General features: G+C 40.9%; 2 protein-coding genes across 4 annotated transcripts in view; one reads left to right on the top strand and one right to left on the bottom strand.

Moving 5' to 3' along the window:
• Positions 1-10960, top strand: part of MIA3 (MIA SH3 domain ER export factor 3) — a 37709-nt gene extending 26749 nt beyond the window's left edge. For 2 of the 3 annotated variants that reach the window (XM_024219262.2, XM_024219264.2), the window contains 16 exons: positions 709-831; positions 944-1061; positions 2212-2267; positions 2357-2447; positions 2557-2695; positions 5628-5729; positions 5813-5873; positions 6042-6077; positions 6279-6346; positions 6640-6737; positions 6869-7000; positions 8196-8255; positions 8386-8462; positions 8610-8681; positions 9358-9511; positions 10050-10960. In XM_024219262.2, coding sequence (XP_024075030.1) covers positions 709-831; positions 944-1061; positions 2212-2267; positions 2357-2447; positions 2557-2695; positions 5628-5729; positions 5813-5873; positions 6042-6077; positions 6279-6346; positions 6640-6737; positions 6869-7000; positions 8196-8255; positions 8386-8462; positions 8610-8681; positions 9358-9511; positions 10050-10381 — 1719 coding nt within the window. In that variant the 3' untranslated portion in view covers positions 10382-10960. The remainder of the gene's footprint in view (positions 1-708; positions 832-943; positions 1062-2211; positions 2268-2356; positions 2448-2556; positions 2696-5627; positions 5730-5812; positions 5874-6041; positions 6078-6278; positions 6347-6639; positions 6738-6868; positions 7001-8195; positions 8256-8385; positions 8463-8609; positions 8682-9357; positions 9512-10049) is intronic. The other variant, XM_024219263.2, reaches the window with a different exon arrangement.
• Positions 10961-12609: 1649 nt separating this feature from the next.
• Positions 12610-17857, bottom strand: part of AIDA (axin interactor, dorsalization associated) — a 54654-nt gene continuing 49406 nt past the window's right edge. Inside the window, exons 8-10 of the mRNA XM_024219265.2 lie at positions 17297-17419; positions 16618-16735; positions 12610-15303 (exon numbers count right to left, since the gene is read on the bottom strand). Coding sequence (XP_024075033.1) covers positions 15207-15303; positions 16618-16735; positions 17297-17419 — 338 coding nt within the window. The 3' untranslated portion in view covers positions 12610-15206. The remainder of the gene's footprint in view (positions 15304-16617; positions 16736-17296; positions 17420-17857) is intronic.

Here is a 17857-nt window from a genome sequence, read left to right as displayed (position 1 = left end):
ATTGACAGATGTCTTACAAAGCTTTGCAGGCAGGTTGATTCCCATTTGTATGTTGTGAAAACTTCACCAGTTCCAGTGAGCCAGCTGCTAACCCTTCTATGAAATTGTTGCTATGCTGATGTGATGGCCGGTGTCTGATCAGAAACAATATTTCAGACGCTAATGTTACCACTTACAGTCAGGGCCGAGTGAAGCCATTGTGAAGAATTGCTACTCTTGCTAGATATTGGAATGCAAGAGGCCATTCTGAAGCTATGTCTTTTCCTTGGTACTGAAACATGACTCATTTGGTACAGTGACCCATCTTTGTAGCAAAAGCTACCTCTTGTGTTGTGTGTCTGTCTTCTGCCCCTCTTTAGATTGATTACTATGTTAGGGGTGTGGCTGGGATGCTTGTAACCTTCAGTTAATTTCTACTATTTAGAAGCAAATGAGCACTTTGACTCTAGTGTTGAATATTAGATGTGTGAAGAAAACTAAAATTCGTAGAACTATGTAACAATACAAGTTGAAGAAAATTTTCTAGCACCCAGATTTTCAAGTAGTCCGAGGATGATCTATCCTCTCAAGTTAAATGTCAAGTTAATTTAAGCACACACTCTCCATAGTCACTGGTGATCAGTTACCATTTCAAAGTTGGCGATACACTCTACATACATAGTACTAAAAAATAAAGCCAAAAATCATGCTGACTTGTTGCTTTTTTAGCTGCTACAAGAAGCAGAAGGCTGGAGTGAGAGACACACTGAGCTCAGTGAACAGATCAAACTGTATCAGAAGTCTCAGAAGGACATAGAAGAAGCACTTGCCTACAAGGAAAATGAAATCGAAGTATGTTCTTGCTAAAGAGCAACCATCTTAAATATTCCATATGTTAAATGGCTGAACTACTCTGCAAAAGTAGAGTGGCTTCTATTTATTGTTCGTTTGATTTCTTCATTAGGTTTTGACTAACTGCATTATGCAGCTAAAGCAATTTGATGCAGATTCTGAGGGCAAGAAGGATGGAGAAGGAAATGGATGGGACACAGGAGACGATCTGGCCAATGGAGAACTGCCAGGTATAGAGATCTTAAATAATGGCTGGCTTGTGCATGCAGTAATTAAACATATTTAGACGATGAGGTAGTGCTCTCAAATCATATCAGGGGAGAGGTACAGAATATGTTTAGGTAATAGATAATGTGTTATGAGCATCTGTTTTATGTTCTGCTTTGAGATTAAATCTGTCTCCTAATTTCAGGACTAAAATGGTCACTGGTCAAAGTATAGGATTTGTTATAATCACTAAGAGGAGTTGCCTGAGTGAGGGGCGTGTTTAAAGGCTAGTGTAGCAAGTCTAGCAATTAATAACTTTCAGAAAACTAAGATCTCAGCTTTGCAATACCCTGTTTCCCCGAAAATAAGACAGTGTCTTATATTAATTTTTGCTCCCAAAGATGCGCTAGGTCTTATTTTCAGGGGAGGTCTTATTTTTCCTGGAGCTTCGGGGCCTTATATTCCGGGGTGGCCTTATTATCGGGGAGGTCTTATTTTCGGGGGGATGCCTTATATTACAGCGAGAGGCAAAACTGGAAGTAGGTCTTATTTTCGGGGGATGTCTTACTTTCGGGGAAACAGGGTAGTATGCTGCATTTATTTCTAATGTGAGTACTTCAAGATAGTAGACCTTTTTAAAAAAAATCAAGATGTTAATTGAAATGAGTTATTTTAATCTGTTCACTTCCAACTGTTTAGCAGCTGAGATCTTGCAACTTCAATTTAGAGATTTAGACTTAGATTGTTCAAAGCAGCATTGGGGATTTGGATGCCCCACTGGTTTCCAAATCCCCAGTGTGTCATTGAAATCTTAACCTTGGCATCCTATGCAATTTGGAGGCTGGAATACCAGGTTTTCAGGTGCTAGGGGGGAAAAAAAAACTGTCCACAAGAACAGCTACCAAATTCATGTTAGAACTAAAGGGTGTTGGGGGTGAGGGGAATTGTAATCAGAACTCACTCTTTGGATCAGTAAAATGTCTTTAAGGACTAATAAACTTGTCCCAAATGATGGTCCTGGAACAGTGATATGAGAGGTTTAAAGTCTTGATTCTGTTCTTGTTTCGGTATTAAAATATTTGTCAGATAATTTTTTTAAAACTCTGTATTTTCTAAACAATATTAGAGAGAAGAGACTACAAAGCAAGTAGTTGTTTTCCTTTTCTCTTCTAGATAACCGGAGTGAGAAGATGAAGAATCAGATTAAGCAGATGATGGATGTCTCAAGGGTATACCCCATTATGTTGTTTAACAAATAGAATTAAAAGTTATGTGGGAACTATTTAAGTTTATAAAATACTCGTTTCCCTCTTTACAGGTAAAAACAACATTATCTATAGTTGAAGAAGATAGAGATCTTTTGCAGTCCAAACTGAGTGATGAAATAGCAGCAAGGCATGAGCTAGAAGGTGAGCTCTGCAAAAGAGCCACTTAGTGTGAAATACTCTTTGTGTGATTTATAAATTTGCTTGATAGCAGTTCCTGTCACTGCCTTATGTGCCTCTTTGTCTCCTGCAGAGCAAATAAAAAAGCTGGAACATGATTCCTGTTCACTACAGACAGCCAAAGCTCGATTTGAAAATGAATGTAAAACTCTGCAACAGAAGGTGGAAATTCTCAATGAGCTCTATCAGCAGAAGGAGATGGCGCTTCAAAAGTAAGCTTTGTTTCCTTTCCTAAAGGTGGAGTAGTTACTCTTTCCCATCTGCCTATATAAGATGCACCATCTAACTGTTTCCTCTCTGTTCTATCCTCACTTTGAGTTGCTTGGTTAAATTTTTATATACAAAACTCTCATGGAGTGGTGATAGACACTGCTTAGATAAGATTGAAGCTAGCTTCTGGTTGTAAGCCCAGTATATGACCACAGCTTCCCCAGAAACTTGACTTTCTTGAAATTTTCACATATCTGCTCCTGGAGTAGAAGCTTTTGGGGGGCAAGTTTTGCTGAAAACTTTTGATTTACCTTATCTCTAAACAGTTTGTCTTACAAACTCCTTATTTGTGATGGTGTTCTTACTGAGAACTTCCTTTTTAGTATCTTGCAGAGAAAAGTAAATACATTTCTGTTCAGTAATCGGGGATCAGTTTTTCCAATAACTTTTCAGCATTGCATTTTGCCTTTTGCATCTATTTTTGCAGTTCTAGGGGGAAAGTTAAGATGGGTAGGCAATGTCTGGTAGAGTGAGTGGTGAAGGATTAGACCAGGTCTACACTATAAACGTACATCGGTGTTACTACGTCACCGAGGGATGTGAAAAATCCACACTCCTGAGCAACGCAGTTATTCCAACCTAGTCCCCCCGGTGTAGACAGTTCTTTGTCAATCGGAAGGCTTCTCTCATTGACATAGCTTCCACTTCTTGCAGAGATGGATTAACTACTCCAAAAGGAGAAGCTCTCCTGTCAGTGTAGTAGCGTCTTCGCTGAAGTGCTACAGTGTAGATATGCCCTTAAGCAGCACTGGGAAGTTAGTTAGATCCCTTAACTGTTCATTCCCCATTTGTTAATGTTTGGAATTTTTTTAAAGTTGCAGAAATGTTGTTAAAAGTACAAACCTGCTTCTTTGGTAGGGGGACATGAGCTGGACTCTGAGCCACACTTTCAGCTAAAGGGCAAATGTGACTAAGAATAACCCGGTTCTGGAAGAGACAAATGTTTAAAACTCTGTTTATGTGGAAGAAAATCAGTAAGGGATGGAAGCTTAAGGTACTATAAGGCCGTCACAAACAGGACATAGTACCAAAGAAATTGCCTTACCTGATTGGAGTAGATGGACCCTGGTCCGGAGTCCTGTAACTGACAATGGCCAACATCAGTTCTTTCAGAGGAGGGTGTAGGAAACCCTGCAGGAGGCAGTTATGGGGCAACTTGCCCTCAGGGAAAGTTTCCTTCTAGCCCCCAGTAGTTCAAGGTTGGCTCGTGCCCTGAAGCATGAGGATTCAGATCCTTTCCAAAACTGATTTTTTAAAATGAATTTACTGTTAACTCAGGATAATCCTCTCATCCATTTAATACTCTCTTTGCAAAACTGATTTGAATGAAACACTTCCAGTGGACAATGCTCATCCTCTGGGAAGTCTTTCCAAATATAGCTAATAAGTAAGGCAAAGATTTTATCGTGGTTATTTTTAGTAAAAGTCACGACCGCAATAACCAGAAATTCACGGAAGCCTGTGACCTGTCCCTTATTAAAAATAACTATGACAAAACGGGGAGGGAGGAGGGTCCAGCCCCCACTGCTGCTGGGGGCTCCAAGGTCCCCCCCACCTATGGTGGCTCCGAGCATAGGGTGTCCCCCCCTCCCCCCACCACCACCACCAGCAGCTTGGAGCTGCAGGAAGTTGCCCACGCTGGCTGGGAGCGGTGGGGGCCTCCTGCTGCTGCTGGGGGCGGCATCCCCCCTGGGGAATGTGGGAGGGGCCCACTGCCTGCAGCAGCTGGGAGGGGTGTGTGGGGGGGGGGGGGGGGGGGGGGGGGCTGCTGGCTGACAGCTCCAGTCCCGCTGCCCTGGGGCTGAAGTGAAAATGTCACCGAGGTCTTGGGAAGTCACTGATTCTGTGATTTCCATGACCTCTGTGATAACATCTTAGCCTTACTAATAAGGAAATCACCCACCCGAAAGCAGCTGCTAGTAGTAATTAGGTTTAGAGTTACTGTCAGTTTAAATGCTAATGCTTCTTTTTTGAGAGAGTTACTTTTAGAGTTGCCTGTAACTTGGATACTTCAGACTAATTGCAAAGGAGTCAGAAAGAAGGTGAGTGGGAACGAAACACAAGGTGAACAAGGGGCGCTGGTAATTGGTCACATAATAATAGTAATTGGCAGGGAGACTGTTTACCAGAGGCTTCAGTTCCCCAATAACTGTTGCAGAGAGAGGATGGTTTCTCTCTGCTCTGTTCCCAGACCCCCCAAATCCCCGTTTGCTTGTACTTACACTCTTGCACTTCTTGAGCCATTTGGATGTCAAGTGTAGAATCTGTCCATCTCCTTATCAGTGTCTTTCTATAGAGTTGAATTAACATCTGTCATCTGCACAGCTCTAGATAGGGAAAACTCTCCCACAAACAGAAATTGGGAGTTGTAGAGCTGAGCTACCTACTAGTAACAGACCTCTGAGGTTCTCTCACTCCTGGTCAGCTCTGCACCTGAGATTTTGGGTTCTCAGGATATAGATTTGGTTTGCTTGTCTGGCTCAGAAGGCTGTGAATATTCTGGGTCCTGAACATTTTTCTCCTCTTTTGTACACATTTCTCTAGTGCAGTGGTGGGCAACTGTCAGGTTAATTCGCTGGCGGGCCGCCAGGCAGTTTGTTTACATTTGCACAGCCGCCCGCAGCTCCCAGTGGCCTTGGTTTGCTGTTCCCGGCCAATGGGAGCTGCAGGCAGCGGTGCAAATGTAAACAAACTGTCTCGCAGCCCACCAGCAGATTACCCTGGTGGCCGCAGGTTGCCCACCACTTCTCTAGTGTCTCCTTTCTTCCTATAGGTAGAAGGCATGAGGTACAGCCAGCTGGGTTTCTAGTTTTCAACTGTAAGATCTTAGATGTGTAGCATAGTGAAGTAACTTACTCTCTCTCTTCCGTCCAGGAAGCTGACCCAGGAGGAGTACGAGCGTCAAGAGAAGGAGCAGAAATTGTCTGCTGCAGATGAAAAAGCAGTGTTGGCTGTTGAGGAAGTGAAAGTTTACAAGTAATTTCAGTTACTGGAGGTTCACAGTGTTCTAACTTTGGATATTGGGGGAATTTTTCTTTTTAATCTTTCATATTTTATAGGCAAAGAATTCTGGAAATGGAGGAAGAACTGAAAAAAACAGAGAGGTCTTATAAAAACCAGGTAAAAGATATTCCTGCTCATTGGTTAAATTGGCTTTTTTATATTGTAGTACATCTTTTTATTATTAATTATTATTATATATTCTGATATATGGTGATGAGTGTGGGATAGAGTAAATATTGGATAAACCAAGCTAAAACCACTTTTTTCCTTTTTCTTAAATCTAAGATTGCTGGTCATGAGAAGAAGGCCCATGACAATTGGGTAAGAGCGTGTTCCTTTTTCTGACCCTTGTACTACAGTTTCTAAATAGTCTGCAATGTTAGATTTATTTAATTTGCATTTAGCTTCCTGAGTGGAGCAGTTCATGCAGTTGGCAAAACAGATTGAAACTTTGGTGGCTTATTTTTTGGTCCCAAGTGCATTCAGTTTCCACAGTACCTGTTTTTCTCTTTCCCTGAACAGCTCATTGCCCGCTCTGCAGAGAGAGCTTTGGCTGAAGAAAAGAGAGAAGCTGCCAACCTGAGGCAAAAGTAAGCATGTGACAAGCTATTCGTGGAGCTCAGTCAAGTGTGCTCAGCACTATTTGGGCACAAACGAAAGGAAGTCGCAGTCCTGTCCCAAGTAGCTTACACTTTCTAGATTAAACAAGCAGGTCAGCCATACCATTAATTTGAGTCAGTGATGCACCTTTTTAAAATTCACTTGACTATTAAATATATCTTCATGCTGAAAGACATTAGTAAGCTTTTACAATGCAGGTGGCCTGAATAACAGACAAAGCATACTCAAAATAATTATTTTTTAACTTGTGCTTATTTTTTAGATTAATAGAAGTGAACCAAAAAATTGCAATGCTTCAAAGACCATTAATTGTAAAACCGACTGCAGGCAGACCTGACCGTCAAGTCCCAGCACGGAGAGGTAAATACTGCTCTTCCCTCCTTCGCCTGCACCCTTCTTCTAAAGATTGTGAAGTCCTGGGTGTATTTGCTCTAAATATTTAGAGTGAAATAACTGCTGGATTAATGAAGTCTGTTGCACCCTTTACACAGGTCCACTGAGCCATGATGGCTCTTTTGGACCATCGCCTGTGAGTGGAGGAGGTCCTTCCCCGCCATTGATGATGGAAGCTCCTGGTCAGCCCCTTTCTGCCACACGAAGGGAAGGTTCAAGAAGTGAATTTGGTAAGGAGTGACACTTCTCCTGCAGCCATAGACATTTATGGGAGGAAGCAATGAACACAAGAATTCAGAGGTCTAATCTCAGTTCCCACTTGTGCCCTTAAACAAGTCAATTGACTTCTGTGCCTGTCTGTCCTTATTTGAGAGAGGTGTTGAGAATGTATTATCGTTGGTGAAGCTCTTGGAGAAATATTCAAATGCTAAATATTGCCTTTTACTAGTGCTTATTGTTCCTAGACAGTATTACCAGTGAACTGCAAGAGAGAACTTGAGTAAAGCTGGCATATACACTGAATGCCCTCACTTTAACCATGTTGAGAGGGGCAGTCAGCACAAAAAGGCATTGTGTGACTCACGTTCTTGAAATTATTTTTTTCGTCTTGTGAAATTCTCTGGATAGGGTTAATCGTATCTGTGTTGTTGCAGAACAGTGCATTCTGGGATGTCCCTAGCAAACCAGAAAGGGTCAGAAACTCATTCAGCACAAGTTTACGGGTGCATGTTAATTTTCATTTTAGCTTTGAAGCTTATTGTTTAACGTATGGGTTAGTCCAAATGCAAATTTTGTTGAAAAGAAACTGTAGTCTGAAAGTCTCAGTACTACTGAGATCAAGGGGGGGCCTGGTAGAGCATTTGACTTTTTTGTTTTTGTTTTTAATCAGCTTGGTTTCAGCTAGAGATTCCATCAGTTATACTTGTACATAGATGCATTTACACCTCTGAATTTTTCACATGCAAAAGAGTGGTTGGAGAGACTGCATCTGTCCACATTAGATTAAGTAATGAGCTTACCTTCACTGTAAGGGTTCACTTGTTTAAAAAAATAAATCCATTTCTTACTCAAGTAATCCAAAATACTACACCTTATGAAAATGCTTCGAAATCTATGCAGTTTTATTTCTGGAGGTGCTGAAGTGTCAACCCGTTGCCTAAGGAAGGATTTCCTGCACTTCCACTGCTGGCTCATAGGGGGATAGTGCTGGGAAATTCTGTCTCTATCAAAGGGTTCAAAAGGAAACTGCTCCCAAAGTTTAGTTTTCTCTCTCTCTACCCCTAGTGGTGCCACTGAACCTGTATGCAATTAGTGATGTGAAGGGGCTAGTGTACAGAAGATATGGATTTGTTATAGAAGTAGCTAGCTGAATTAACAAGTCTGTGTCTGAGCTCTGTGTTTTATATTTCTTTTAATGTACGGTAGTGGATGGCCCTTCAGCTCCAAGGAGGCCACCTGAGCTGTCTGGAAGATCATCTGTCCCAGGTGAGTTACGTGAGCTGTAGCCTCCAACCCCTTCAGTAAGCTGTTTATTGACTGGAAATGTGTAATTGAAGGCCCAGGTTCCTCTTCCAAAGCTGAGTAAAGTCATATGAAACTTCTGCTTTTCTTACAGATCTTGGCCCTGCTGTAGCAGCCCTGGTCAATAGTGGGCCAAGAACCTCCTCACCTTCCACATCCATGGATGGAGTGGTAAGCTGAAAACTTTTCTTCTGCCACAAGAACACTTTAGGCAGCATTTCTTGTGACCCACTGTACCTGCTGCTTCTCTTCTTAATTGTGTATCATGTTCTATCTTGTCTGTATCCCTTGTCTGTCATTTACTGCCAAAAACAAAAGCAAAACCCTCCCAAAGACTCTGAAGCCCCGTGTGTATCTACTGTTCCACCTTCATCTTCTGAAGCAGCAGCAGTGAGTATTTGGCAGCTGGATATGATGCTGGTGCACTCCTTGCTTTGATGGCGAGGAATCAAGGGCATGGTGTTTCAAATTGCTGAATAGCTAAATGCTCTGCAAAACTAACCATGGGTGCTCTGTTTTTAAAGGTTTCTTTACTCCTGTTGATGGCTCAGTTAGCGTAACTATGTCTGATTTTTATTGCAATATGATGAAAACCCTATTGCTTTTGTCAAAGACTGCATGCAAACATTTATCTTTGAGGAGAACTTGTAAGAGTAATCCAATGAAATGTGATATTTGTTGCATCTAAATATGTGTAGTACAGAAGGATTTAGATTATCTCTCAACCCGTACTACAGGAAGAAAGGGGTTGTTTTTTAGCATTTAACATCCAGCAATGTTGTATGGGCCTATTGGCATTTTAAAGGGGTAAGCATCTGGGAGCTGGGGTTAGTCATGACTGTGCTGTACCATAGGAGCGGTCATCCCAAAGGTATGTTTAATTTGTATGCATTTGAGTGGCCTAAACCGGATTCTTCAAAAGGCAGCACACTCCATGCTTTGCAAAGGTTTGACAACTTGCTGCTCTTTGGCTGTTTTGCCCTTACTTGTGTTTTAGCATCAGTATATTTGCCTATTGTCACAAATCATATTCTTCACTAAAGTTTCAAACCAACGTCTTGAACAGGTGAACCTAGGTCCTAAAGGTCCCCCATCTTTTCCTGGGACACCCATAATGACCTCTCCAGTGACCGGACCTCCGCCACCTCCAATTCGATTTGGAGCACTGCCACCTCCACTGCGTGGGCACTATGGGTCTCGGCCCCTTCCTCTACCCTTAGGTATGATTACCTTATGCTTGAGTTTAACTTAACTTTTTTCAGCTATGCCTCTTTACTTCCAGTAGCTCCTACATATCCTATTGAAGCAGTAAGAGTCTCTCCTTTTAAACACCTTGTGGGCATGTCTACACTGCAATTAAATTTAACGGGGGAGGGTCCAAGAGCCCAGCCCTCAATGTCTACACTTGAATTATGTAGACATACAGGAACTCACAGGGTATCACTTTGCTGAGCATCATTGAATATGGCTCCTTTGTTTATTGTACAGTAGTAATAATGTGAAAAAAAACCTCTAGCTCCCCAAAATCTCGCCGGCAGGCATTTGTGGCCTTGAACGTTTCAGTGTGTGGTTGCAGTTTCTATGGGCACCTCTTTCGGACTGGTGCATATCTTTCTTTAGCTGAAATGCTTTGGGCCAGGATGTGAACAGGCTGACATTGGGAAACTTCTGTATCGTTTTCCTTAAATGGGTGTAGTCACTACTTCAATGTAGGTGGCACTTCCATCATCACTCAGTCTTTCCCCTCTTTCCTTTCAGTTCGTGGTCCTCCGCCACCACCTCCAGCTGCAAGAGACTATTTACCTGGCCCACCATTAGGAATGAGAGACATGCCTCCTGGCTCATTACCGCCTCCTGATCCAAGAGGATATGTATGTTTCCCCCCTCCTTTTCGACCTGGAGGCCCTCTTGGCCCACGAGATTATCCTCCTGGCCCACGGCTACCCCCACAAGGTTTAAGGGACTATCCCGCTCCTCCAAGTAGAGACTTGCCTCCACCAGGATCTAGAGACTACCCACCAGCCCCTCCTTGTCCACCGTCACCAGCAGGCCCCAGGGACTACACACATCCTCCTGAACAAAAACCCTAACTTCAGCTGTTGGATGGCAGCTCTGTGGAATGGACTCGAGCACATTTCATGCAGTTAGGACTTTAAATGGCTTCAAAAGACAACCATATTTTAATTTTATTCTTAGGTTTGGTTTCAGTATATTAGTTTTTGCAGAATTACTTTTCCCTCAAATTTCCCTAGCCATGTGCATTTGAGATCACCTTAAAGAACACTCATCCACTGGGGATGCAAAAATCATATGCTATGATGGACTTGAAGCCTGCTTCTTACAGTTGTGGGCTACCTGCAGCTCTTTAAATGTGCAATACAAAAGTACCTGTGTGGTTGGTTTTAATTAATGTAGCCTATGTAACCAGTTGTTGAATGACTTAAAATTTCATGAAAAATGTAATCAAAACATTTCCTGTGGAAATATTTTTGTAAGTAAAATGTTACCCAACTTGTCTTCTCCCTTATATTAACCTGCAGTTATTGTAGACCAAGGGTCTACAGAAAGACTGTAAAATTATTTACCTTTTTAAGATGTCTGGTCAAAAAGATCAAACACAAGCTACCCTGTACTCGAAGGAAAATTCTACTAATAAAGAGCAAAATCAATTTGCTAGATCTTGTTTGAGCATGCAAGTGAATCTGTCATGGAAGCAACTTGAGCCAGTTGGTTCTTTAGAAAGACACTTAGTCATTGTGATTGGAGTTAATATAAGCCACTTGTGAGAAGTTAACAGTAACCTTAAATGCTCTACACTCCTTGTGTAAAACTTGAGCTACTCATACAAGCAGTTGTACAACCTTTTTAAGATGAGGCTCTAGCAAACCCCTGATTAAGAGATGTAAGTCACTTGGGTTTTATGGAACTGTAATCAGATCTTACATCACTTCTGCCCATGTAGGCAGCCTTGAACTGACATATATATATATTGCAGTGAAAGACAAGCAAATGGGTCACAGGCTAGCCTAACTGCAGTACAGAGAAGTTTGGGTCCAATGCTGTTTAAAAAAAAAAAAAAAAAAAAACAACTCCCAAAAGCACAACTCTGTATTTCAAAGTTTGTATAGTTTGAGCTCTTCAGTGTTGCATCACAGGTCTACCTGGGAGTTTCAAAAATATAATAAAGGCTAGAACTTCAATTAGTGGGCTGAATTCAGATTATGAATAGTAAGTAAAGTGCCCTTTACAAAGCACCTAAGTCTATCTTGTGTAATCATGGAGTTTAGCAAATTGTTTAAACACATGGAACTATACTCTACAAAATGAAACTTCAGGGAAGGTATATTTTAAGCTTACAGGATTTCCCCCTGGCAAATGGTTTGGGAGGGAAAAAGTAAGTTTCCTGTAGGCTGAAGTGGTGCTAGTCTGCAAGCATCAGTAGCCTCTACTGGGCTTTGGGTGAGGTGGTTAAACAGCTACAAGGGAAGATAGGAAATAGCTCAAGTGAAATCCTCATACTCTTAAAATAGAGATATGAATAGTAGAACCTCAGAGTTAAACTGACCAGTCAACCCCACACCTCATTTGGAACCAGAAGTAAACAATCAGGCAGCACTAGAGACAAAAGTACTGTATTGTCTTAAACTACTAAAAAATAAAGCAGCATTTTTCTTCTGTATAGTAAAGTTTCCAAGCTTATTAAGTCAATATTCAGTTGTGAACTTTTGTTTAAAGTTACAAACAACCTCCATTCCTGAAGTGTTCATAATTCTGAGGTTCTACTGTTCTGGGAAGCTAGATCCATTCTGGGGAGCAAAGTTGAACCCTCTGGCATATAAAGCTTTGAATAGTTTCTCTTTTGGGGAGAGGGATAGCAAAAAAAATCTAGTGCAGGGCCAATTTCAGAAACTACATCTTTACTTCCACATACAAGCAGCCATTTATTTGACTTGTAACTGGAGGTAGGTTATTCAAATACTATAAGAAATGACCTTTTAGCTAAACTCAAGCTCTGACTGATATAGCAGAATTGTAGATCACCACTGTGCATAGCTATACAAGCAGCACCCTCTGTTTCACTCTTGGGAAAGTCTTTCAGGGATCATGAAGGATGAAAAAAATGTAGAGAGAATGGACTTTAAAAAACATTCTACAAACATTCATCTACAATTAGTTAAATACAAAGCTCTACTTGTATATTGAAACAAACAAGGTTTCAAACTGTACTGCACTTGACATTCCATACAATTGCAGTTAATAGGGACTTCAAGAGCTAAGGAAGGACTTCGAGGGTGATAGTTTAAAACAACTGGATCTGTTTCACATGAAAACATGTTTAATTTGTAGGCACTAGTGTACACATTGGCTCATAAACATTCACCAGTAGACATGTAACTGGTTAATTGTATACATCTATTACATATGCATTTTAAGGACACCCATCTTTGAAAATCAGATCCCTCAAGTTAAAGTTTAACCTATTATATTCCCCCCCCAAAGCAAGTGTATTCCATTTCATTTAACTCCCCTAAATTAACATCTTAAATAGTTCTTAACTTTGAAAGGATTATCCCTAGGAGTCAGTATAACATACAGAGGGTACGAGTAGGTTTTAACTTTCCCCATTACTGACTGATGATCACCTAACAGGACAGTTTATATGGAGATGTATTTGAGTACTTCATATGTAGACAAGTACATAGCCACAAAATATTTATTTATTTAGTAGGACAAATGTACACATCGGAAAACATGGAAGCCTCTTAGAATGAACTTTAAAAAGGCTACATGAGGCCTAGAACCTTATTCAGCAAAGCACTGGTGCATGCAGAGAGACCCACTGACTTTAACTTTAAGCAAGTGCTTTGGATGATCAAGGTCATACACTACACCTTTTGCAGTGGTGAAAAATTGTGGTTTTGTACCTATAAGATATTGTCAGTTTATTTAATGAATGTTTCCTTCCTTTGTACAACACCAGCAGACACAATGGAGGAACACTATGGCCGATTCTATTTACATTTATTTTAACAAAACTAATCAAGATATTTAGTGTTTGTTTCAGGCATGACATTGTTGTAAAAGGTTATAATGTAATTGGGTCCCTTTTAGAACTGTTAACAGGAAAATACAGTTCTTCAGCCATTAGCCAAATAATTGCTCACGGAGGTGAACTCATCCACAATTAAGCCAGAGGAGAGGAAAGAAGGGGAGAATAAATTCAGCTTCCAACTTCCAAAAGGCCTCGTTTTATCCCCATTACAGTTCCCTTCAAATCACTGTACGAGAGGCAGAAAGGAACACCCCTGATATACTCCATAAACAGACTGCTGTGAAAAGTGAAAAAATCCTTTCCCCTCACTTTTTTAAACAGTGTTCTGGAGTGCGTTAGTATTACATGGTGCAGAAAGAAAGGCGTTAATGGTACATTTACGTCCAAGCTATTAGAAAAGCTAACACTTGACACTGCATTCTCCTGGAGCTGGTCCTTGTTAGCATAGCAGTGTGTATGCAGGCACTATTTAAGATACACATGAAGCACATCAGACCTTGAAGAACTGTATTAAATATTCCACTCATTGAATATATGAAAAGTTCGAATGGGTTCTACTTCGGTCCCTTTATTAAGTTAAAAGGTGGATGCAAATATTCATGTTATAATAAGCCAATGCCCTGCAGCTTATTACACACTATGCATCTCAATAATATAGAAAATAAATGATAATCCTATCTACCTACATAAAAACCAGGTTATTTTAGACTAAGTTTCCAGACTTGCATACAAATAGAGGTATGCAAAGATCCACAATCAGATTTTATGAAAAGAGTTTTTCATGGGCAGGCGTCTGTCTTCAGTCGACAGCCTGAGATAGCCAGAGCACTTCCAAGCTGTTAGCATAAAGCCCCCACCAAAAACATTGAGTAGTAAGGGCCCGATCCGACCACCTGTGAAATCAATGGTAAAACTCCCACTGACAGCAAAGGCAGTAGGATGGGCCCCCAAAGCTGTCCCACACATGCCCCTTTGTACACCACTGTCTGGGAAAGTGGGTAGGAAATACAAAGTATAGAAAAAAGAATGTAAGAAGGTTGTTCCCTTAAGTATTCATGATTTTTAAGGGATTCCAACACTTGTAATAATAGACAAGTTCTACCTGAAATCACGATACACTAGATGCTGCAAGTCTGGGAACTATCCGATTGAGATAAACAATTGACAATTTGGTTGTCTCATCAGCACCTTCCCTTTTACCCTCAACACTCCTCCCTCCGTTCCTCTGCCACTTAGCCAGATAAGACAAAAGAGCAGGCTGACAAGATGTTCTAGAGCAGCATTTCAACTTTGGATTGAATCTCTCTCTCTCTCTAACCACCATCCTCCTGCTTCTTAAACCACTCACAGACACTTTCTTTCTGTAAAATCCCTTTTCTATCACCTTCCCCCACCCTCCCAACAAGACAGAGTGAAGGATTCTAAAATGTGAGGGACTGCAATAGCAAGCATAGCAAGAGTAAACAAGCTAGCAAACCTGCCACGACATTTTGCTGCATCAGGCTTGGTGAATGGGGCACTTCCCACCCTCTAGCAAGGTTTTTGAAGCAAGGGTAAAAACAAGAGGTAAGTTACAAAATTGAAATTTTAGAAACAGCTCAATTATGAAGAGAAATTGTCACAAAATACTTCAGCCCGCTTGTGATAAAACTGGTATCCAAAAGGTACTGGAAGAAACTTGCACCTGAATGGTAGGCTTAACCTCTGACCCTGTGATATTGCTGTGCAGTGTGTGATGGTCTCATCTGACCTACTGGCATGAGTACAGCCATTTTCCTGCCTGTTGAAGGATGGGGGTGCTACACACGCAGCTACCATGATTTGTGACAAGTGGTTTAGTTCACAGAAGTCTCACAAAAGGGTCATTCCTTGTGCAATGTTTGATGGAGGTGAAGATAAAGTGGTTTCTTGGTCAACAATTGCAGTTTCTTCCTTTTAAAGTCAGTGGGTTTTTTGTATCTGTAACCACAAGAAATAAAATTGAAGGCGAATGCTAAGGATGACTAAATGCATCTGAATAAACCCAGGCTCAAATGCTTGTGTTCCAACAGTACCCAGACCCCATTGACACGATCTGTGAAAGTGCTTCAGGTATGAATTTAGGATTCGTACAAGGGAACAATAATGAAAAGTAGGTTACACAGGAAAAACTGTCATTTTCTTTTCTTTGGAATATTATTTTCAAGGCATGGCAAGTTAAACTTTCAAACGCATACCAGCCTGAGTAGAAGAGAATTCAGTTGCAAGACATTCAGGTTATCTTGCTTTGCCTCACACACACTTGCAACCTGTTACTGCAGGTATAATTCTGACAATATTTAGATTTGTTTAAAAAACAAATAAACAAACACACCAGATCTTACAAAATTGTTACTATTATCAGGAGCCTTTTTCATTAGATGTTTCCCACTAAAGTTACTTTGGATTAAAACACGTCCCCATGTGACAAAGTAGTTGGGACTACCTGCATGCCTTTCTGGGACTGGCCCTTTAAATTTGGGAGAGTCAAATAGCTACAGCCCCAAAATGGCCATTTTGCAACTGACAGCTCACAACTCCCAGCCCTTCTCTTCCGGCTGATAAATAGCAATAAGAAAGAAAATAAAGTTAAGGAGATGAGACAAATTGTCATGCCCCTCAATGTTTGCAACTCATATTACAGCACTACAATAGTGGCACCAAGAGAGTCAGAAATCCATACCTATTAAAGAATGAAAGTAAACTGGCTGGTTTGTCTTTTTCCAATCAGAAGACCGTACAAGTAGTGAGCCTATAACTCTGAAGGGGTTTAACATTTTCAGTTTTAATATTCCAACTTAGTGTAGTACGTAATTTGTTTTTGAAAGCTATTTTTGACCTGATCGTGTCCCTTGAGTGTGTGGCAAGCCACAGGGGTTTCATTCTAAAAGAAGGCCTGCTTGGTAGTCAGGAAGATGTTTGTTTTTTTTAGTAGCAGATCTGATTACTTTAGTTAAGGATCAAAATGCAGAACTCCTATATAACCTGACACCTTTATGCTGGTCTGTTCAAAGTTCCTTCCAAACCAAATGCTGGGGTTTGTAATTGTATTTTCAGGATCATAGGAATAAAGTAGCAAGAAAACCAGGAGGAGACAAAGTGGTAAGTTTGACAGTAAACAGTTTCCTATATCTAACACAAAGCATCAGCAGACAATACCAAGCTCTAGATTAGTTCCTTTGTATCATGTCACTGGAATCTACTGTGTATATTTATATATCATCTATATATAAGATTATATGCTAGGCCACTTACAGTTCTATAACAATTGTCCCAGGTTTAATTTCATCCATCTCCATGAAAGCAAAGCACTTGGTGCTGGTAAATCTCTTCTTGGGCTTATAGTGTTTGAATTCAAAGAAAATAGCTGCACCTAAAGGGGGGGAAGTTAGAGGAAAAACTAGTCAAATGTTGCCTAAAACAGATTCCTTGACATGGAAATATGACTGTCATCATAACCTGTTCTACATATATCAGAGACAATGGCTTCTATTATTTCTCTAAATCTCCTGAATCAATAAGAAAAATCATGCTTCTTGAAATGTTAGAATTACTCCCCTGAGCTTGTAGCCCCACTCTATTACTCATGAATGACAGAACCACAGCAGGACAGTGTGACTGGTCCAAACAAGTGTAACAGAGAGTGTACTACTTGAAAGCAAAATATGCCAAGCCACTACTCTAGGACTTGCAGTGAGCTGTCGCAGTGTCCGCAAAGTTGCTACTGCACTGTAGATTCACACCCAGGCTTGCCACGCAGACAACCCTGGGGTCTTGAGCCCCAAGAATCTTCACGGCAGTAGTTTTGACACTGCTCCTACTCTGAGGAGCAGCCAGGCCCAAGCTGCCTGGCTCCTCCTCAGAGTAGGAGCAGTGTCAAGACTACTGCCCTGAAGATTCATGCACCCCATTTCAGAAGGCTAAAATTACCCACCTTTTGTTAGTTTTTCAACATGTTTCTGAATGTCAATGTCCACATTAAAATGAACATAAGTGTCCTCTTTCCTTGAAGCCACTGGAGTATCCTGCACAGGGGTCAGGTCTACCCCATTCACATCTGGAGGAAATAAAAAATTAGCCCCTTTTAAGGTCAAACATCTTTTAAAATAACTTGTCATTTTATCATTAGCATACATGCACTTTCCATCCTAGTATTAACAAATTTTATCCATAATCCATATTTATTACATCCTATCATCAGTTCATTGGGTTCAAATTCCAAAACCAGCACTGCATCCTCTTTCTTCTGTTCCAAAGAGAACCCCCTGAAATGTCAGAGTCACTGCTCTGTCACCTTCCTATTAGCGACAGGCCAGAACTAGTCAATTTTATTTTCAAAAAGGGTGATTTTTATGCTTGCCAGTGAAGTATCAAATTCCCTTTTGAGGAAAGTTTTCACATAGAGCTTAAAGGTCTATTCTGAGAAAAGTCTATGGAAAAATACAGTCGTAACCCATTACCTCTGAATGTCCAGATGCAGATATGCTTGCTTTCC

This window comes from Terrapene carolina, unplaced genomic scaffold (genome assembly GCF_002925995.2).
Source record: "Terrapene carolina triunguis isolate 2854851 unplaced genomic scaffold, T_m_triunguis-2.0 Scaffold262, whole genome shotgun sequence".
NCBI classification, from domain to species: domain Eukaryota; kingdom Metazoa; phylum Chordata; order Testudines; family Emydidae; genus Terrapene; species Terrapene triunguis.
This window is presented reverse-complemented; position numbering and strand designations above follow the sequence as displayed.